The sequence below is a fragment of the Trachypithecus francoisi genome, unplaced genomic scaffold, assembly GCF_009764315.1.
Source record: "Trachypithecus francoisi isolate TF-2019V2 unplaced genomic scaffold, Tfra_2.0 Lachesis_group14, whole genome shotgun sequence".
NCBI classification, from domain to species: Eukaryota; Metazoa; Chordata; class Mammalia; order Primates; family Cercopithecidae; genus Trachypithecus; species Trachypithecus francoisi.
Genome location: NW_022681459.1, coordinates 31,474,355 through 31,494,701, shown reverse-complemented (window position 1 = coordinate 31,494,701; position 20,347 = coordinate 31,474,355). Strand labels below are relative to the sequence as shown.

General features: G+C 54.5%; 1 protein-coding gene across 25 annotated transcripts in view; it reads right to left on the bottom strand.

Annotated features, from left to right (window-relative positions):
• Positions 1-204: 204 nt before the first annotated feature.
• The window catches only part of PCBP3 (poly(rC) binding protein 3), a 273,001-nt gene continuing 252,858 nt past the window's right edge, over positions 205-20,347 (bottom strand). For 8 of the 25 annotated variants that reach the window (XM_033232640.1, XM_033232652.1, XM_033232642.1 and 5 more), the window contains 7 exons: positions 12,975-13,053; positions 12,200-12,259; positions 7,409-7,461; positions 5,020-5,079; positions 4,217-4,349; positions 3,730-3,868; positions 2,627-2,720 (listed from right to left, as the gene is read on the bottom strand). In XM_033232640.1, the coding sequence (XP_033088531.1) occupies positions 2,717-2,720; positions 3,730-3,868; positions 4,217-4,349; positions 5,020-5,079; positions 7,409-7,461; positions 12,200-12,259; positions 12,975-13,053 (528 nt within the window). In that variant the 3' untranslated portion in view covers positions 2,627-2,716. Of the gene's footprint in view, positions 1,031-2,550; positions 2,721-3,729; positions 3,869-4,216; positions 4,350-5,019; positions 5,080-7,408; positions 7,462-12,199; positions 12,260-12,974; positions 13,054-20,347 lie in introns of those variants that run through there. The other 17 variants (XM_033232666.1, XM_033232654.1, XM_033232659.1 and 14 more) reach the window with 10 other exon arrangements.

Sequence of the window (20,347 nt, the reverse complement as noted above, 5' to 3'; positions counted from 1 at the left end):
TCTGTTTGTCATTTTAGGTAGTTTTGCCAAAGTACAAACAGAAGTGCTTGTGTGTGTTGTGGAAAGGGGGCATGAAATCGTATCTGCGTGTGAGAAGAAACTCAGGCTTCTCCGATAAGCACCGGGCTCAGGGCAGTGTCTCCCCAGGGGAAGGACATGCTGAGTCCTGGGTGCATTGGGGGCACAGAGACGAGCCAGAGCCGGTGAGGAGGAGCCACGACATTTATTGAACTCTGAGGAGCACAGAGGGGCTCCCTGGCGCGTCTGTGCTCTCCAGCCACCCTGGGAGACGCTCAGGGGACCCCGATGCCTTCCCAGTACGCAGCATCTCTGTGGAGGCAGGGCCCCCAGCAGGCTCCGCCCTCCACCCCACTCCTGAGGTCAGAGCCCCAACCTCCTCCACAACCCTCCTCTTCTGGTGCTCCCCGTGGGTGGTGCTCCCCGTGGGTGGCAGGAGAGCCACCCCTGATTCCAGCACACAACCTGACCTGGGGCAGAAACTCGAGCCCAGATGACACTGGCTCTGAGGGGAAACTGAGTCAGCACAGCAGGGCTGTATGAGACAGAAGGGGTCTCAGGCAACAGTTCTGCACAGTTCTGGATGGCGGAGGAGAATGGTAGACAGGAAGTGCTGTTGGAACGCCGACCCAGCTCCTAAGACAGACAGCTACGCTGACACCAAAGAACAATATTTCTAAAATAATTAACACTGCATGCCGGTGCATGGGCAGACTGGAGCGCTGTACGTCATAAATAACACGGAAGGGGGACTCGGCGGAGCCTGCACCCTCTGTAGAGTGGCTGTGTGTGCACGGGGGTGTTTCTCCAGGGCATACGTCCTTCTGTCAATTAGGAAAACCTCTCTATGGATATCTGTGAGGCAGGGAAGGTGGGCTGTCCGGAGTGTGAGGGAAGGTGGGCTGTCCAGAGTGTGAGAGCCGGGGCCTTGGGCTCTGGCAGGTGGGTGACGTCGGGGGAGGGTGCTGGGTAGGATTAGAGCGTGCCCATCCCGGTGACCTCGGACGTCAGCCTAGAACAAAGGCAGGAGAGGGAGAGACGGTCACAATGAACACCCTCATCCGTGCGCAGATGTGAGGCTGGGCTGTGTGGCCTCTGTGCTCGCTGGGACAGGCTGTCCCGGTCAGCTCAGGAAGTTCTGAGCTGGAGACCACAGCAGAGTACACGGGCCTCTTCTCCGCCCTGGTCCCCGCCATGCCCGTCACCACGTCAGGTGTGTGAGCCAGCCCTGCATGGGGGCTGGAGGCCTTCCCCGTATGGAGCCTCCCGTGCAGCCCCGGGTCTGCCCTTGCGGGGGCACAAGGCCTTCCCAGTCTCACACCTGGCATCTGAGAAGGGGCTTTGGTTGCCACAGGAGTAAGCGTATGTGGGTAAGAGCCATCTGGCCCTAAGCACGGGGCCCAGCGGGGCTGTCAGTGATGTGGTCGGGCAGGCGGGGCCTCCTTGACCAGCCCCATCCCCAGGCTCGCCCTGGGTTTGCCAACAATGCGCTTTGCTCAGCCTCCTGCCCATGGGCCTGCAGCCACAGGGATGGAAAGAGGCCTAACCTGGCTCTGGATCGAGGCAGAAGCCCAATGGGGCATCCGTGGGTAAAGTCGGGGGGGCTCCTTGTCCTCTCCAGGCAGCCCCTCACCCACTCACTGGGCGCGCAGATAGCAGAAGGGTCATGGGACAGGGGTTCCAGGGCCCACACAGGGCTGTATCTACCCAGAGACGCCTCCCCTTCCCTCCCCTCCCCTTTCCTCCCCTCCCCTTCCCTCCTCTCCCCTTTCCTCCCACAAGCCCAGCTTGGGGCTCTTGCAGGAGGACATCCTTGGGGAGGGAGGAGGGATGTTCCTTACACCAGAGGCGGGGCTGGTGGTACGGCCTGCCTGGTGGGGGGACTGGTGGTGTGGTGTGTCAGGCGGGGGTGGGTGCTGGTGGTACGACCTGCCTGGCGGGGTGGCTGGTGGTACGGCGTGCCTGGCAGGGGGTGCTGGTGGTACAGCCTGCCTGGCAGGGGTGGGGCACTGGCTGAGAGGCCAGTGAGGCCGAGTGGGGTATAGTCACAGGGACCCAGGTGGCTTCAGACCCTCCCATGTGCACCAGGGACCCACGGAAGGAAGGGGCCTGCAGAGTCCTGTCCTGCCTTTCCCTACACTTTTCCATGAGGATGAAAAAGGAGGCAAAACAGCAAAGTCCCCAAACATTGGTCTTTCTGGAGAGCTCTGAGTGGACAAGAGTCAGGTCTTCCAGCATAGGTGTGGCCGCCTGTCTGGGGCCACGGGAGCACCTGCCTTCCCCTCTAGCCTTGGGGATCATCCCTGGAGACACTGGATGGGAGGTCAGGAGAGTGAGGTGGCCTCACGTCTACATGAAGGCTGTCGCCATCCCATCCTGTCCCCACTATCCGGCCTGGAGCAGAGGGAACAGAGGAGGAGGCAGAGTGTGGCCCAGACCGTGCCTCCTCCCACCCCCGACTGTCCGGGCGATGTAACGCCAGCTGGCGCGTCCCTTTCTGGGCATCTCTCAGAGGCCCTTGGAGCTGCTCACCTGGCGTTGATGAGATACTGGGCAAGGCTGATGTTGGCCGGGGTCCCTGTGATGGTGATCTGACGCTCCGATGACCCTTCAGTGGCGTTGGCGATTTTGATCTGAGCTCCAGACATCTGTCGAATTTCATTGATTTTGGTCCCTTGGCGTCCAATTATGCAGCCTATTAGCTAGAAACAAGGACAGGGGGATTTCTTAGAGAAGAACCCGAGCCAGCCCCTGAAGACTGTGGGCAGTGTGCCCGAGGGGCCTGTGGGACAGGCCGCCAGCCTTGGACTCTGCCCCAAGCCCTGAGCGCAGCACCCTGGAGAGGCCCCGCCCACACCTGCCTACAGGTGGTGCCTGATCCAGGCCACCTGCCCGAGGTCAGGCTAAGAGCACCTGTGCCTCTGCTGGCCCCTCTCAGAGCCGCCCTGCTCCCCGCTCCTGTGGGAGGTCCACCAAGCCAAGAGGCCACAGTCACTTGGCCCGGGCGCTCCACACTGGTCACCCCGGGGTCCAGGAGTGACCCACAGGTGGCAGCCAGGGGCTGAGCAGGGAGGCTCCACCACGGCCTGGAGGCGTCTTCTTGGCCGCATCCCAGGGAGACCAGTTCTGCCCAGACAGGCAACATCACAAATGCTCAAAAAGAAATGTGTGCTTGAAGCCAGAGCGAAACTCACTGCTGCCTAAAACTCAGCATTTGCTGAACTTAGGTGAAACTCTGAGGCCATTCAGGCGCCTCTTTTCATTCTCCCTTTGGGACCCCTGTTTAAAGATGGAACACAATGGCCTCTGGCCAAGGCGGTCATCAAGAATGAGGGTGCTCCTTGAAGTAGCTGAGAGAGGAGGGTGGTGTATGGAGCAGCCACGAGGGGCTTCAGGGACAACTCGGGCCCCCAGAGAAGACTGCATAGGAGTCAGTGGCATCTCTCAATGCCCACCACTGGACGGAAGTCCCTTCATGCACGCACAGGCCACTGATGAGAGCTCTGGAGCTTGGAAGGAAAGAGAATTAGCCAGACCTGTGGCAGGGAGAGCCCGAGACTGGAAGGTACCTGGCACAGGGCGCCAGGAGGGCAACTGGGCACACAGATCCCTGAGGGCCCTCAGGCGGAGTCCACTTCCACCTCCCTTGAGGCTGCTAGGGTGTCAGAATGGTGGTGAAATTGAGTGACAGGAGCAGGTTTCTGTCCTTACGCTGGGTGGAAGGGCTGGGCCAGGCCATGTGGTGGCATGCAGGAGGGACGTCCACTTCCAAGAGTGCCGGGGCTCGATCTGTGGTGTGAGCAGCAGCTCCACAGTGGGACACAGCTGCCCTGCCAGCCAGCCCCTGTCCCTGAGGAGACCAACGGTGTCTCAACTCTGTTCACCTTAGAGGCCGTCTCTGCTGGTTACTTAGGAAATGACAGCCGTCTTACTAGACTACAGAACCCTCAGTCTTTGCAGACATCTACAGAGACCCCCACTCTAGAGAATCCAGGGCTGCTGGGAGCCCTCTATCTCCTGCTGCATCTCTGGGCTCCACCCACACCTCAGGCCCCACCCACATCTCCCAGGCCCCACTCACATCTCCCAAGGCCCCGCCCACAGTCCAGCCCTCTCCCTGCTCACGCCTGTGTGTGGTGTTCAGTGTGCCCCTGGGGTCAGGAGGGTGGTTTCCTAATCAGCACAAAGCCACATTTACCTGCCTGGCTGCATCCTCCTCCCTGGTGGCAGAGAGATCTGAAGGGCTCATCTCTGTTGGGGGCCAGGGACAGCAGCCACGGCCCGCATGGGGAGGGGGAATGTGGCTGACTCGGCAGCATGACCACAGGTCCCTGCAAGATGCCAGCATCCAGGAGGGAGAGCTCCTGGGCTTTCGCACTGCCCCACTTCCTGTACCCCTCCTTGGCCAGCACACAGCCAGCTTTCCTCCCTAGCACTTCTGCGCTGGAGTGCGTGGTGTCTGCTGAAGCGCACAGCACTGAGAACCTCGTGCACGTATGCTGTTGGATCTCTCCTCAGAGCCTGCTGGAGGAAGTATCTCCCTGCCCCTCCTGCACAAAGTGCCTACCCTTTTCTCTTAACCGTCTGCCCGTCTTCTAACTGCCTCACTCCAGCTGTGCCCTGGCATGCATTCCCCTCCTGCTCTCCCCCCGCCCTCTCCGTCTGCTCCCTGCGATGTGCTGCTCAGGGTGCCCCTCTCCCCAGGCTCTGGAGGATGCTGCCTTTGCCACAGGCCTTTCCCCTCCTCTGCACACAGCTGTGGGGTCTGAATGCTGATGGGACATCATTGAGCCGCCAAGGCATGCCCACCTCACCACAAATGCCAAGGTGAACAGCACTGTGATTTCTGTACCGGCACTCTCCGCCACGAGAAGGGAATGTGGGGAGGTCGGACCTCCTTCACCTGCCCTGCCCTAGGCTGGCTGGCTCAGTGAAGGGGAAGATGGCTTCTAGGCTGAGCTCTGCAGCCCAAGGGCACCTCCCACCTGGCCCCACCTGCACCTGTGAACCTTGCCAGCAGTTAGCAGACTCCTCGCCTCCTCTCATCCTCGTGTGCCTCCACTGCAAATTCAAAGAAGAACGATGGAAATATTCTGAAATAACGTGACCCCTCCTAATCAGATGTCAATGCCAAATTCCACTGGAACTGTGGTGACACCTCCCACTGCAGCCTCTCCTCCTAGAGACCACTGTTGGACACCTTAGATTCCTTTCCCCAGCAGAAGGCCTGGCTGATTCTGCAGCTGAGAACCAGGGAAAGGGGCATGAGCCTTGGTGGGTGGGTGACTGTTGCTTAGGGCAGAGTAGGGGAGACCACAGGCACCACAGTCTGCATGGCCAAGAGCAAGCACTGAAATAGGCATCGAGGGAAGCCCACAGTGATTGTCAGAAAGGGAACCAAAGGCCTGGGGCCCCTGGACTGCCCTGTGTCCCCATTGGCCATGCTGGGGAGCCTGCGAGTCTCAAGAGTCCCTGCCTCCAAGCAGTGTCTTTCTGCAGGAACCTTGAGGCAGCATGATCCAACTGTGACCAAGAGACGGACGTGAGCGAGATGACAGGCAAGTTCAGAACAAGCACACCCATTTTATTTCTTCCTTTTCTCCAAGAAGGTAGCAGGCAGCTACCACGTGAGGAATATCAGCTTTGGTGCAGCCCAGATACATTCCCCATGAAGTCTGGGGGTGCTGGTGAAAGCCCCAGACAGTGCCATCAACAGCCTTTTCCATGAAGAAGCATGGAAGGCTGTGCCCAAATGCACTGGGATAAGAGGAAGCTGCCTTCCTTCTGAGAAGTGGGTTTCTTCCCTAGGAAGATCACCAGGAGGAGGATGGGAAGTGAGTGGTGAAGAGCTCAGAAAACCAGCATCCATGTGTACAAAGGAGACCCCAGGAAACAGATTGACCAGCTCTCCAAAGATGACTTATCCTCTTAAAGCTCATTCCCGTTTTAAATGAGTGTTTGGATAAGAGCACCAAACCTGGTGTTAGTGAACACTGATTCACCAAAGAAGGAAAACCCCACAGGAAAAGCCTGCTGGCTTTACTACCTGGAGGAAAAGACTCAGAGGGATGCCAGAAGTCGCATGCTCAAGGAACCACTGCAGTGAGGGAAAGGGCTGAGGAAAAATCCCCTCTCTCCAAGAATGCAGGGACCAGTTGGCTGTGCCACCCCACACCTAGGCAGATGGCTCTGTGCTGCTGCCTTTCAAGTTGGGCCAACCTTAGAAATCCTCGGGGATGCCAGAAGGCTGGACCACAATGCTGCCCGGAGGGTGAGTGTCCTGAGCTTCTGTTAGCAGACATGGGGACTCTGTGCCTGACCAGCAACCGGGACAGAAGGCCTAGAGTGCACATTGCCACGAGGGGCTCAAATGAGATGGCTCTTCAGGCGGGTCAGTGGCACCAGCCAGACAGCCTCATGGTCCACTCCTCTGGTGACCCTGCTCTCTTCTGCCTCTTTTTCTCCCGCTCCACTGTCCATCTTCCACACACAGGACTGGTGATCTCCCTGAACTGCCAAATCTGTGCTTCCTATGGTCAGCTTGTATGAAAGGAAGGAACAGGGCTTAGAATTCCTGCCCAGCAGGTGTAAAGGGGGGCAGAACAATGAAGGTTTCCAAAATCCACAGCTCTAGGGCAGAAAAGGCTGCTGGATGCTTGAGATATAAGTGGGGCAGCCATCTCCACAGCCCACACAGGGACTCTGCTTGCTGCTCTGGCAGCTATCCCTCAAGGACATGTGGCCCATGCCCTCCCTGGTCTCTCAGTGTGTGGATAAGTCAAGCATTCAGAGAATAGTCCTCACTATCCTCAGGACCCATGCTTACTCTGGGGAGGACTGAGTGTGTTGAGGGGAGCTCGTAAGGCCACATCCTCAGGTATGCTTAAGGCATGAACAGACTGAGGGGTGCTAGAAGAAATCTAGACAAGTCTGTGACATCCAACCAACTTCAGGTCTGTTGGAGCCAACTCATGGAGAATCCCAAACCTCCTGAGGGGCCAGGGCCCATGGAGATAATACTGCGGGTGGGTCCACTCTAGAGCATTCCTGGGCCACCTTGTTCTTCAAGGTTTGACCCGTACCAGGGCAGTGCCTCCACAGCAACATGAGTTCTCAGCCCAACTCTCATCTGACTACTGATTAATATCTGAAGTCCCCTTTAGCCTGCTGCTTGTTCAACATCTTAGGGATATAAAAGCACACAACTTTTGATGGGCATTAAACCCACTTTAAAAAGGAAAGGAGGGAGGATGCAGATCAAACAGTGGGGTTGGGGTGGTGAAGGCATCACCAAGCAGTGGGTCCCTCTGCCCAAAGGACAGCAGAGCTGACAGCCACTTGTGCCTAGCGTTTCCACCCAGGGACAGGCAGGTACAGGGGGCATACTCACATCATTGGGAATGGTGAGCTCATGAGTGCTGGCCGGTGGGCTGGCGTCCAGACCTGGGCATACCAAGGGGACATGGTTAGGCTGGTGGAAGGCTGCTAACAGTCACACCCCAGTGCCCCCACTCTCCTGGTTCAAGTGAGACAGGGCTGTAGAGCTGGCCCAAGTGTGAGGGTCAGCACAGCCCAGAGGGCCAGGACCCTGTGAGCTTTCAGTCTGAAACTGCCACCTAACTTCCTTAGTCCCAACTTCTCTCAAAAGAAGGAAAGAGAGACTTAAGCAGGACATTTTGTTTTTTTCATTTTGTACACTGCGTGACTTCACTCCCGTCATGTTTGTATGCTCTCTTGTGACACCTTGGAAGGCCACCCTGGTGGGCCCCCGGCTGAAGGGCAGGGCCCACCCAGCATGTCTCAGGGTCTCTGTGCAGCACCCAGGGCACAGGACATGCTGGTCACACTGATGCTGAGTACCCATTTTCCCTTAGTTCTCAGGAGACCCCACTGGTTCTGAGGCCTACACCGCTCTACCCAACAGTGCCCCACCTCCCTGTGACACCCCCTGGCCTGCTGCATGGGACAGCAGATGGCAGAGCACATAAAGTTGCCTCTCATTCCGATTCTGATGTAACTCTATCCAGAGGCCCCTGCACATAGCCTGGCTCAGACAGCTCAGGTCCACCAGGCAGTTCTTCCAAATTGGAGCAAGGAGATTCAATAGCATCACCGAGCCAAAAAAGAAGTGCTAGGACCAATGAAAAGCTGCACATTTCTATATAGATATCTTTCTTTGTTGAAGAGTGACGATATGGGTCTAACTGATCATCACGCCTAAGTTTTTATATTTACAAATCTCCACTTAGTACCAGCAGATAAAAGACAACCTCTCAGAGTTCAAGTCCAAGATTTGCTCTTGCTTGGAGGCTGCAAGCCTCATGAGTGTTGGCACAGGAGGGGCAGGGCCAGAGGCCTGCTGTGCTCTTCATGCTCAGCATTTCCATTTCCTGGACAAGTGGCGGCTCCAACCTGCAAGTCTAACGCTGACACTCTGCTCTTCCCCTTGCAGGCCCCACGTGGTTCTTGTGACTTGGATTCTGCAGCTCAGCCTGGGCCCTGGAAACTGCAGGATCCACTCCTCCTAACCATCACAGGCCCGGCTGATGTACCTTCAGAATACCCCAGACTGGGGAGCCCTCCTCCCACCCACATGCTCCCCTGTTGCTGGTTCCTGCCTCTGCTGTGCCCCTTAGTCTAGGTTCCAGACAGACCAGAGGGCTCCCCAAAATGCACGTCCAATGGCTGTAGACTCCCAATGAGCTCCTACTTCTTCACAGCGCCTCCTGTGCCCCCCAACTCCATGTTAAAGCCACACAGCTCCTGTTCTTTCCCACCACCTCTGCCCTGCCCCCCGTCCCTGCCAGCCACACCCTCCCTGGGCCCTGGGTGGGGCAGTCTGTCTACAATGCCACCTCTCATCTTGTCTTATGGTACTGATACCCCCAACCAGAGGATCCTCTCACTGTGACCAGCCAGTCTCCCTGGCAGGGAGAGACCCCACAGGGCAGATGCAGTCCTGTGGGGCCGTCCAGCACAGGAGGGGATCAGTTGGTGCTGAATGAACCAATTCATCTCTAATTCTCCATTATTTTTCTTTTGCATATATAAGCCTAGAGTTTCTGTTCTTTATATTCTTTTAATAAAGATACTTTCAAAACAACACTTATTTGGTTATTCAACTACCTACACACATTCCATAAACAGTGATATTTTAAATGTCACTTAAAAGATTTCCTTGGTCTTGCCTGAGTCCTAGACAGGAATTCCCGAACAAAGTAGACCTTAGATGAACAGAGAGGAGTGAGCCAGACCTGTTGAACTTGGGATATTTTGATTGAAGGGAGGAAAGTATGGGAAATCTTCCTAGGAGGGCACTAAAGTTAAGCAAATAATATAAAGAAATGTCTGCAAAACCAGGACATTCATCTCAGGACAGTGTGGCCAATGTGTTCATTCATCTCAGGATGGCATGGCCCAGGTGTTCATCCCTCTCAGGAGAGCATGGCTGATGTGTTCATTCATCTCAAGAGAGCATGGCCAATGTGTTCATCCACAGCATGGCCCAGGTGCTCATCCATCTCAGGAGAGCATGGCCCAGGTGTTCATCCATCTCAGGACGGCATGGCCCAGGTGTTCATCCATTTCAGGAGAGCATGGCTGATGTGTTCATCCATCTCAGGACAGCATGGCCCAGGTGTTCATCCATCTTAGGACAGCATGGCCCAGGTGTTCATCCATCTCAGGACGGCATGGCCCAGGTGTTCATCCCTCTCAGGAGAGCATGGCTGATGTGTTCATTCATCTCAAGAGAGCATGGCCAATGTGTTCATCCACAGCATGGCCCAGGTGCTCATCCATCTCAGGAGAGCATGGCCCAGGTGTTCATCCATCTCAGGACGGCATGGCCCAGGTGTTCATCCATTTCAGGAGAGCATGGCTGATGTGTTCATCCATCTCAGGACAGCATGGCCCAGGTGTTCATCCATCTCAGGACAGCATGGCCCAGGTGTTCATCCATCTCAGGACGGCATGGCCCAGGTGCTCATCCATCTCAGGACAGCATGACCGATGTGTTCATCCATCTCAGGACAGCATGGCCCAGGTGTTCATCCATCTCAGGACAGCATGGCCCAGGTGTTCATCCATCTCAGGACAGCATGGCCGATGTGTTCATCCATCTCAGGACGGCATGGCCGATGTGTTCATCCATCTCAGGACAGCATGACCAATGTGTTCATCCATCTCAGGACGGCATGGCCGATGTGTTCATCCATCTCAGGACAGCATGACCGATGTGTTCATCCATCTCAGGACAGCATGGCCGATGTGTTCATCCATCTCAGGACGGCATGGCTGATGTGTTCATCCATCTCAGGACAGCATGACCGTTGGGTTCATTCATCTCAGGACGGCATGGCCCAGGTGCTCATCCATCTCAGGACAGCATGACCGTTGTGTTCATCCATCTCAGGGGAGCATGGCTGATGTGTTCATTCATCTCAAGAGAGCATGGCCAATGTGTTCATCCACAGCCCAGGTGCTCATCCATCTCAGGACAGCATGACCGTTGGGTTCATTCATCTCAGGACGGCATGGCTGATGTGTTCATCCATCTCAGGACAGCATGGCTGATGTGTTCATCCATCTCAGGACAGCATGACCGTTGGGTTCATTCATCTCAGGACGGCATGGCCCAGGTGTTCATCCATCTCAGGACAGCATGACCGTTGTGTTCATCCATCTCAGGACAGCATGGCTGATGTGTTCATCCATCTCAGGACGGCATGGCTGATGTGTTCATCCATCTCAGGACAGCATGACCGTTGGGTTCATTCATCTCAGGACGGCATGGCCCAGGTGTTCATCCATCTCAGGACAGCATGACCGTTGGGTTCATTCATCTCAGGACGGCATGGCCCAGGTGCTCATCCATCTCAGGACAGCATGACCGTTGTGTTCATCCATCTCAGGAGAGCATGGCTGATGTGTTCATTCATCTCAAGAGAGCATGGCCAATGTGTTCATCCACAGCATGGCCCAGGTGCTCATCCATCTCAGGACAGCATGACCATTGTGTTCATCCATCTCAGGACGGCATGGCTGATGTGTTCATCCATCTCAGGACAGCATGACCGTTGGGTTCATTCATCTCAGGACGGCATGGCCCAGGTGTTCATCCATCTCAGGACAGCATGACCGTTGTGTTCATCCATCTCAGGACAGCATGGCTGATGTGTTCATCCATCTCAGGACGGCATGGCTGATGTGTTCATCCATCTCAGGACAGCATGACAGTTGGGTTCACTCATCTCAGGACAGCATGACCGTTGGGTTCATTCATCTCAGGACAGCATGACCGTTGGGTTCATTCATCTCAGGACAGCATGACCGTTGGGTTCATTCATCTCAGGACGGCATGGCCGATGTGTTCATTCATCTCAGGACAGCATGGCCCAGGTGAGTCTGTTTCTTATGAAGATGACGACATTCCAGATACCAGGGTAAAGGAGGCCGCCCAACCTGCCGCCCAAGCCCATGCTGGAAGTCTCCTGGCCTCAGCATTCAAAGAGGCCACAAACACCTCCCATTGCTGCCCACTCAGTTTAACCCTGCTGTGGCTGGCATGTGTGTGCACTGCAGTCCCCAGGGCCTTGGTGAGGGGAGGGTCATCACAGGACGCCTACCTGGCCACCAGGAAGCCACTGTGGCACCGGCCACATGCACATGGAGCCATGAGGTGTTGCGTGTGTGTGGCATCTTCCTCATGGGCACCTAGGAACCCGCTAAGCAGCCCCAGGCAAACAACTGTGTCTGTTTCATGGCCTTGGTCACTGAATCTACAAATCTATGTGCTACCCCACAGTATCCGAGGAATGAACATTTTAATGCGAGTCGGGAGGGGTGCAGGCAAATCCAGCACAGCCTGATCGTCCTCCTTAAGGGTTTGCTCGTAGTCCTAAAAATCCCACTTCCAAAGCACACCATGGGACAACTCCATTTCCTGCTCCCACGGCCGACTCCCATTGCTGGGGTGCTTTGCTCTGAGCACCTCAGGCCCCACCATCCAGCCACAGTGGCAGCATGGCACCACCCATGCCCTTGGCAGTGCCTGAGGCTGGTCCACAGCCTCCCATGGAAGATGTAAACTGCTGCAGCTGTAGGGCCCCCACACCTCCTCCCGCGGGGGCTCTGCTCTGCCGCCCTGGCCTGCTCTCCTGTCCGTGTGGCTTTGTGTTACCTGATGACTGGCCCATCAGATTTTGAGCTTCTTCGGAGGAGTGTAAAGGCAGCTTTTCTCCTGGAGAGCAAAGAAGAGACAGGTTTAATGTTTTGCCCTCAAGGAGATAAGCAGGGTCCCTTCAACTAGGGAAGCTCAAAATATGACTGGCACACGCACCGGCGCTGTCTCCGGCCACGGCCACAGGCATGGCACTGCCTCTGTGGGGAGGGACACCCAACTGCCAGGCACGCCAGGGGCAGGATGGGCTTGCCACACATGGCCACCCTTGATGGCCTCATGACAGCGACTGGGCTGGGGCTGACTCGGGCCACTGCTCTCCTGGGGCAGGGCTGGGTGCCACCTTGGGATACACAGTGGCTTCCTGCAGAATAGCATCCATGTCTGCTATGCTCTCGCTCCTGGAGAGAAGTCTCCAGGGCGGCCCAATGGGTACGCTCAGCAGGAAGGGCCACCCAGGACAGACTCTGGGCAGCACAGGGCACTGCCCAGCAAGTGCAGACCCTCGGTGGGCAGACATCTCTTCACAAGCAAGGCTATGGCAAGGCCAGCTGTAAGGTGAACTAGCTCCCCACAGTGGGAGCGAGACCCACACCCCGCCCCTGCCCTGTCCCCAGTCCCGGTCCTGGCAAGCCTGCTGCATGTGAACCCTGCACCACCGGCACTCACAACTCCAACTGCACCTGTTCTACACGCTGCACCGAATAACACAGCTCAGAAAGAGAAAGTCCCCAGGTGAGAAGAGAAGGAGGTGAGAAAAGGGCTGGGTACGTACCGGGGAAAGCGGGGTTGGTCTGTCCGAGGGGAGGAAAGGGGGTTTGCTGCATGGCCAACTGGTGGAGCTTGGTCAACTGCTGGGGTAGGAGGGACATGAGAGCTAAGAAGGTTATTGTCATCGAGTACAAGTCACACCAAATTAAAACGGCAGTAACAGAACTTTGCACAGATAGATAGAAAGAGGGCCATGCGGACACATGGCAGACGCAAGAGAACGCAAGGACTTGGCCTGGGGGAAGCCAATGGAGCCCAGGCTATGAGCAGGCCAATGCCCGGCGTGCAGACAGCAGCACTGGAAGTCGCTGTCTTCCCTCCCTGGCTTCCTGGCAGCTCCAGCCTGGACTGGCCCAGCCTCCCTCTCACTGGCTGGTATGGACAGGAGGCTGGGCCAGTGGGCCACGGAGTGTCTGGGGGAGTCCAGGAGCCACAGAGGAAACCCAGCTGTGCTTCTAGGTGATTCAAGGCCAAGTCACTAGTCACTAAAGTCAGACTAGCCCCTGGGGGGTCCGAGAGGCACGAGTTTGCAAACCTCGCCCCGGTCTCACCCTGTGCTAGGCCTGGCCCACTCCCCTCCCCTGCAGGGCCTTGCTTTACTCATGAGGTGACCTGAGGTGGGGGGAACACCCAAAGGGCCACACACCTGCCTTTTAGTCACCTCCAAGAGCGTCTCGCCTTCCCTGGGATTACAGAACACTAGCACTGGAAGGTTCTGTGGAGGGTATGAGGGACACCTAGGGCCCTCAGCTGGGAGCCGCCTGTGCCACTGGCCCCTGCAGGCTGCCCCCAGCCCTTCTCCTCCCATCCTCGGGCCACAAGACTTTTCAAGGGGGCTTTGATGCCATTTTTAAAGTTATTTTACCTGAGCCTCATTTCTTAAATAAAAACTAAAAATAGCAGAAGATAACGGTAAATGTGACAAGGTGAGACTCAAAATTCTTCCACCCTTTGGAGAGCCAAGGGCTGCTCAGCAGAGGGCATGGGGCTCGTCAGGCCTGGCTCTCCCAGGAGCCGCAGGCCTCCAGTGGCGCTGTCAAGGATGGGTGCTGCAGAGGGTGTCCTGGGCTCACGAGGGCACCGGGCAAAGCTCCTCTGTAGTACTGCCCGGCAGGCAGGGGAGGCGGCACATTCGGGGAGGGTACCACCTCCCCAGCACTTTCCCTTCAGAACATTCAACCCAAATGCATCACAGTGTGGCTGTGTGTGGACTCCTGCGACCCACAGCCAGGCAGGCAGCCCAGCTTCCTCACTGCACAGGGTGTGGGTGGCAGAAGCTGCCACAGAGGCCACCAATGCTTGGAGTGTAGGCACTCGGAGCAGAGCTGCTGTCCCCATGTGAGAAGGCCGGCTGCTGAGCACCCGACCAGACCCCCATGCTTGCCCTGGCCAGCCCTGGAACCTGGGTTCCCTGACACCAGGGAGCAGTCAGGAAGGCAACGACTATGGTCCCAGCACCTTCCCAGCTGCGCACTACTGGGTGGGTGTGCACTTGGCCTCCCAGGAGCAGGGAGCCCTCCACTAAGAGTTCACCCAGAGTCAAGGTAAAGGCCCCTTCCTCAGTACCTAGTACCCTGGGAGGATGGGGGGCTGCTCCCCAGCCCCGCCCCTCCCCAATGCCTGGCCTTGCAGCCAGGTGCTGGGCTGGGGGGCAGGGCAGGCCTGGCAGGAGGGGGCTATCTGGCATGCTGCGGCCCATCTGGCCTCTTCTTGCTCCCACAGGATAGGGTCTGGTCCCCATGGCAAGCCCGTGGCCTCTGGCACACCTCTGCGTTCAGTGGAGAGCCATGAGATTGTAGGGTGTTTGTCACCGCAGCCTGACTTCGCTCCCTGAGCACCTGCCATTGCAGACACATCTGGTGAGCACTTACACCGGGACAGTCTACCTCCTGGAAAGACGTGAGGCCCTGCGGGGACAGCAGGAGGAAGCAGGCATATCTGGGGTCCTAGTGAAGGCGCCCCACCTGGACAGGGCACGTCAGGAAAGACTGCAGGTGTCCCAGGCCGGGTAGGAGGACTGCAGGCAAGATCGCCCATGGTGGGGTGAGACACTCCTGGCAAATTCATCCAGTCATCAGATGCTGAATGGCACAGGTGGGATCCGCAAACCCCTGAATCCCAGTGGGGCTCAGGAGCTGCCCTGCGGCCAGGGAATGGGGTACAGGGGAGGGGCACCCCCTGGGCTCTACAGGGGTTGGAGTCAGCTGCAAGATGGCCCAGCCTGTTGCTGTGGCGATAGAAGGCCTGGTGTCTCCAGGCCTCAGTTCCTTGAACTATAAAGTGAGGGAATGGATGTGAGTGAGCAGCAACTGTGGCTGTGGATGACAAAAAGTCTCTCAATAGGTTTTCGGCTTTTTACGAAGAAATGACCACACTAGCAAATAAATCTCTCTCCTCCCCACCTACAAATGTAGGGGACGTCCTAGGGAGGTCTGGACTAGAACAGGGCGGTGCTTGGGGAGCATCTGTGGAGAGGATGGGCAGGTGCTCACCCTAGCTCTGCCCAGGATCAGTCAAGCCACTGCACCTCCTTTGGACTCAATTTCCACATTTTTTAAAGGAGAGAACAGGACTAAGTGCCAAGGGGCCTTCCACTTTTTGAGAAGATTCTGCCCTGTAAAAAAATGAGACTTTTGGTTCTCACCAGTACCTCCAAATCACTGAGAGGAAAGGGGAAGAAAGTCAGGTAGGCAGGTGACAGGAAGGGAGGGAGGGAGAGGAGGGCAGGCGGGGAGGAAGTAGGGGGAGAGGGAGGGAGGGAGAAGAGGGGAGGGAGAGGAAGGCAGGGGGAGGAAGTAAGGGGAGAGGAGGGCAGGCGGGGAGGAAGTAGGGGGAGAGGGAGGGAGAAGAGGGGAGGGAGAGGAAGGCAGGGGGAGGAAGTAAGGGGAGAGGGAGGGGAAGAGGAGGGGAGGGAGGGAGAGGAGGGCAGGAGGGGAGGGAGGAGAGGAAGGGCAGGAGGAGGGGGAGAGGGAGGGAGAGGAGGGCAGGAGGGTGGGCAGGGGAAATATCCCGTTACTGATGTTTCTCTGTAAACTGTCTTTTCTACCTCACATTGTCTCAGAATGTAACACACAGACAACTACTAAAATTGCAACCATTTGTTAAGATGCAACTCAATGAATTAACACAAAACGAATGCACTCATGCAACTATCACTCAGGCCAAGAAACAGGTCCCCGCCACGGTGGTTCTAATCTGCATTCTATTTCATTTGCAGCAAAATGCCTATTTCTGTCATTCGTCCATTTTTCTTATTGCTTGATTTTTGTTGACTTCCCAAGAGCACCCAGCATTTCAGATGCCAGCCTGTCTGTCATTCCTGCTGCACAGATCTTCTCCCCTCTCTCCCATGGTGTCTTATAAGAAACAGTATTCTAACATTTAATATAGTTGAACTCACCGGTATTTTCCTTTACGGTCTGTGCTTACATTTTAAGAAATCCTCCCTTGACCTGAGAATAGGACATTCTTCTATATTTTCTCCTAAAACTGCTCATTTTTTCTGTCTTGTGTTGGAGTTCTTGACACATGGGAAATGATTTTTGTTTATGGCAGGAAGTAAAGATCAATTTCCCCACATGGTTGACCCACTGTCCTGGCACTATGTGGGCCATCTGCCCTCTCTGCTCTCGTGGGCAGCTTTGTTCCGTCCAAGTATCGTGGATGGCTTCCTTCCTGTGTGAGGGATCCTGGACTCTCACGTCTCATCCAGTCTACTTGTCTCCCACTGCACCAAAACCACACAGTCTGACATAGTCATCTCTGATGATCACAGTGCCTCCTTCTGGACACCTCCTGCAGGACCTGCCTGAGGCTGTTTTACAGCTAATTTTTTTTAGATAATTAGAAGGAATACCCTAAAATAATGATAAAAAGCATAGTAATACACAAACCAGTAAAGCAGCTGTTTATCAGCGTTACGAAAAATGATGAGCTGTGCTTAACAGCGGGTGCTAGACGGCCAGACAGCTGGCAGCGCAGTGCGTTTGCACTAGCAGCACACATGGGGGTAATGTGCTGCAATCTCAGGTCAGCTGCAAGGTCTCCAGGCAACAGTAATTTCTCAGCTCCACTATACTCTCATGGGGTCACCATCGTCTATGTGGTCTGATGCTGGCTGAACCGTCATGTGGTGCATGACTGTAATTGCTTTGTGCTAAGACAGTGTGGGTGATACAATTCCAATTTTTGAAAGACGATGAGATGTGCTTTATGGTCTGGTACATGATCAGGTTTTGTAAATGTCTCCATGAATTCTACAGCTGTGGGGGTGTAGTGTTCAAGGTACATCAATTACGTCAAGATCATGGATAGTTCTGTTGATGCCTTCTTCACACTTGTCTACTTGACCTATCACTCATGGAAAGAGGTGTGCCAAGTTTTTGCTATAATGTCTGTCAAATTCTCTATGTTTTGTCAATTATTTTCTTTATATATTTTAAAGCTATGTTTTAGGCACACATAAATTTTGAATTATTATCTTCTTGTGAGCTGACTTTTCTATCAACATGTAATGATTACAGTTTTTCTCTTAAAGTCTTGTTTTTTCCCCTGCTGATGTTAATATTGGTACACCAGTTAATTTTGTTGCATATTCCTTAGCCTTTTTCAATTCTTTCATTTTTTCTGGGTCTTTACGCTTTAAGTGTGTCTCTTGAAAGAGAAAAAAACAACAAAGTTATTTTTGCTTGTTGATTTGCCTATTTGTTCAGCTTAAAAATACAGTCTGGCAGCCTTTGCTTCTTAACTAGAATTTCATAATTTTACTTTGATCACAATCATCCACATGTTTAGACTAATTTTTGACACTTGTTTTCTAATTGTCCTGCTTTTCCAGGGTTTTTGATTTCACTCCTTTTCTTCTTTTGGATTAATAATTTCCCCCTCACTTGTTTCCCCTGTCCTGTCACAGAAGGTTACATATCGGACTCCTTTGTTGTTAGTGGTCATTGAAATTTTAACATGTGCATTGAGAGTCTACACTCGGTGTCTTCACCCTGCAGTGGAATGAGACAGAGACCTGCGGATGTTCACAACTCCTCGCGCACAACTGATCTTACATGTACTGTTTGTATCCACTTGACTGTTCCGGGTGTTCGTATCTCCTCGTGCACACCTGATCTTATGTGTGCTGTTTCTACCCACTCGACTGTTGTATCAATCCTGTGAATCAGGCAAAGGCATCAGTGAGTTCACAGATGATGTATGTTTACCAAATGTGCACACTTTTCTTTGCATTTCCAGCCTTCCTTCTGGGACAGTTTTCCTTCTTCTCACAGGGCATCCATCAGAAGATCATGTGCTGGGGCCTGCTGGTCAGATCAGTTTGTCTACAAATGGCTACATGTAGGTCCTTGGCAGATCCTCCCTTAAGATGGAATTTTATGCTGACAACTATTTTCTTTGATTATACCAACATCTGCTGGCTTCTAAAGTTACTGATATGTCACCAAATTTCTCACTGTTGTTCCTCTGTCATATTTTCTCTGATTACTTTTAAGATTTGATTTTGGTCTTTGGTATTATATAGTCTGGCTTCGATATTTCTAAGATGGATTTCTCTTTGTTTATTCTTTTTGGGAATTGTTGAGGTTTCTGAATATGAGGATGGTTTCCAATTTTGGAAGGTTTTCTGTGTGTCTCTTGGAATTTTCTCTCTCCATTCCATGTCTCCTCTGGGCTTCCAACTGGATGCATGTTCTTCCTTCTCAGGCCTCCTGACCAGTGTTTCTCAGACCTCCACGGGCCAGTGAGTTGCCCGAGGGTCCTGTAAAAATGCAAGCCCTTGCCCTTCTGAGAAGGGTAAGCTGGGAGGAACGGTGTGTGAGAGCCGTGTCACTGGGGCCCTGGAGAGGATGGAGTGTTCCAAGAAAGGAAAGATGGAACTCCAGCCAACAGTGAGGGTTGCCTGGGCCTCTTGTTTCGTGAGAGGAGTGGCTGCAATAGCACAGCTCTGACAGCAGGTGGGGCCATGGGCAAGTCTCTGCACCACTTGCAGCCGCAGGGTCTAGGAAGGTGCTAGGAAGGTGCCAGGCTTCAGAGCGAGACAGACTGGACCGCTCAGCAGGTGCCCAGGGCACGCGGCACTGACTACTCTCTCTCTACAGTGAGGGGGCCCCTCACCCACCTCCCCACAGGGTTCTAGAGGGAGACACAGAACAAGTGGGAGGAGAAAGCACTCTGCAACAGTCTGTCCAAATCTCTGCAGGTACACGAGATTGTCACGAGAGCCCACATATGCTCTTCATGTGTCCAGGGGAAATGCATGGCACCAACAGAGTCCCGGGGATTGCACAGCTGGGATGAAGGGCTGCGCCCAGCAACAGATCTGGCCATGCCTCCTATCCCTGGGTTCCTCTTACGACGACATGTTTCTACAATTTCCCCACGACTCTTTCACTGAAGAACCAGCTTCTTAGCAGATACTGGTGTCCACTTGATTCCCAGCATTGCTGCACATCTGTTGCTCATTCCAGCTGCCTGGGCGGCTGTGCCAAGCCCCCCCATTCCTGGCTCCTTAGCTCTGGCCAAGGCACCTCTCAGAGCTTCCACTTGCTTGTGTGTTGAACTGGCCCCACGGTCCCGAGATCTGCTTCACAGGGTTGATGCAAGGCTCATCTAAAATAGCCTACATGGCAAATTCTTCATCAACTCTAACATGTTTTTATTTTTGCTTGTTTTCAACATCCCCTTTAAATGATAGGGACGTTAAGTAAGGGAGTGATAAGGAGACCTGGAAGACTGGAAGTAAAGATTTGTATATATGAGGGTATTTTTTCTTTTTTGAGATAAGGTCTTGCTCTGTCACCCAGGCTGGAGTGTGGTGGAGCAATATCTGCTCACTATAGTCTCGACCTCTGGGGCTCAGGTAACCGCCCCACCTCAGCCTCCTGAGTAGCTGGGCCTACAGGTGCGTGCCACCACAACCAGCTAATTTTTGTATTTTTTTGTAGAGATGGGGTCTTGCTCTTTTGTCCAAGCTGGTCTCGAACTCCTGGGCTCAAGCAATCCTCCCATCTTGGCCTCTCAAAGTGCTGGGATCACAGGAGACAGCTACTGTACCTGGCCTATGAGGGTATTTTTGAAGTTCACTCATTTCTTCCAGAAAAAACAGTTCCTTCCTGGTGTAACTTCCCTGCTATAATTAAAGGTGCAGATGTGCTGGGGGTGAGAGTCAAGTGGTCTGTCCAGGTGTGGGTGCTCTGGGCTCTGCTCTCAGGTGCCAGGTCTCAGGTGCTATTTCTCTTTCTCATTTCTGAAACTGCACTTGGCCTGACCCAGGCAGGACACACAGAGTCATATGGATATTCTCCAGGGCTGACGAGTGGCCACACTGGAGAGCCTGACTGCAGTCCTCCAAAGTCCTTCCCCCTGTAG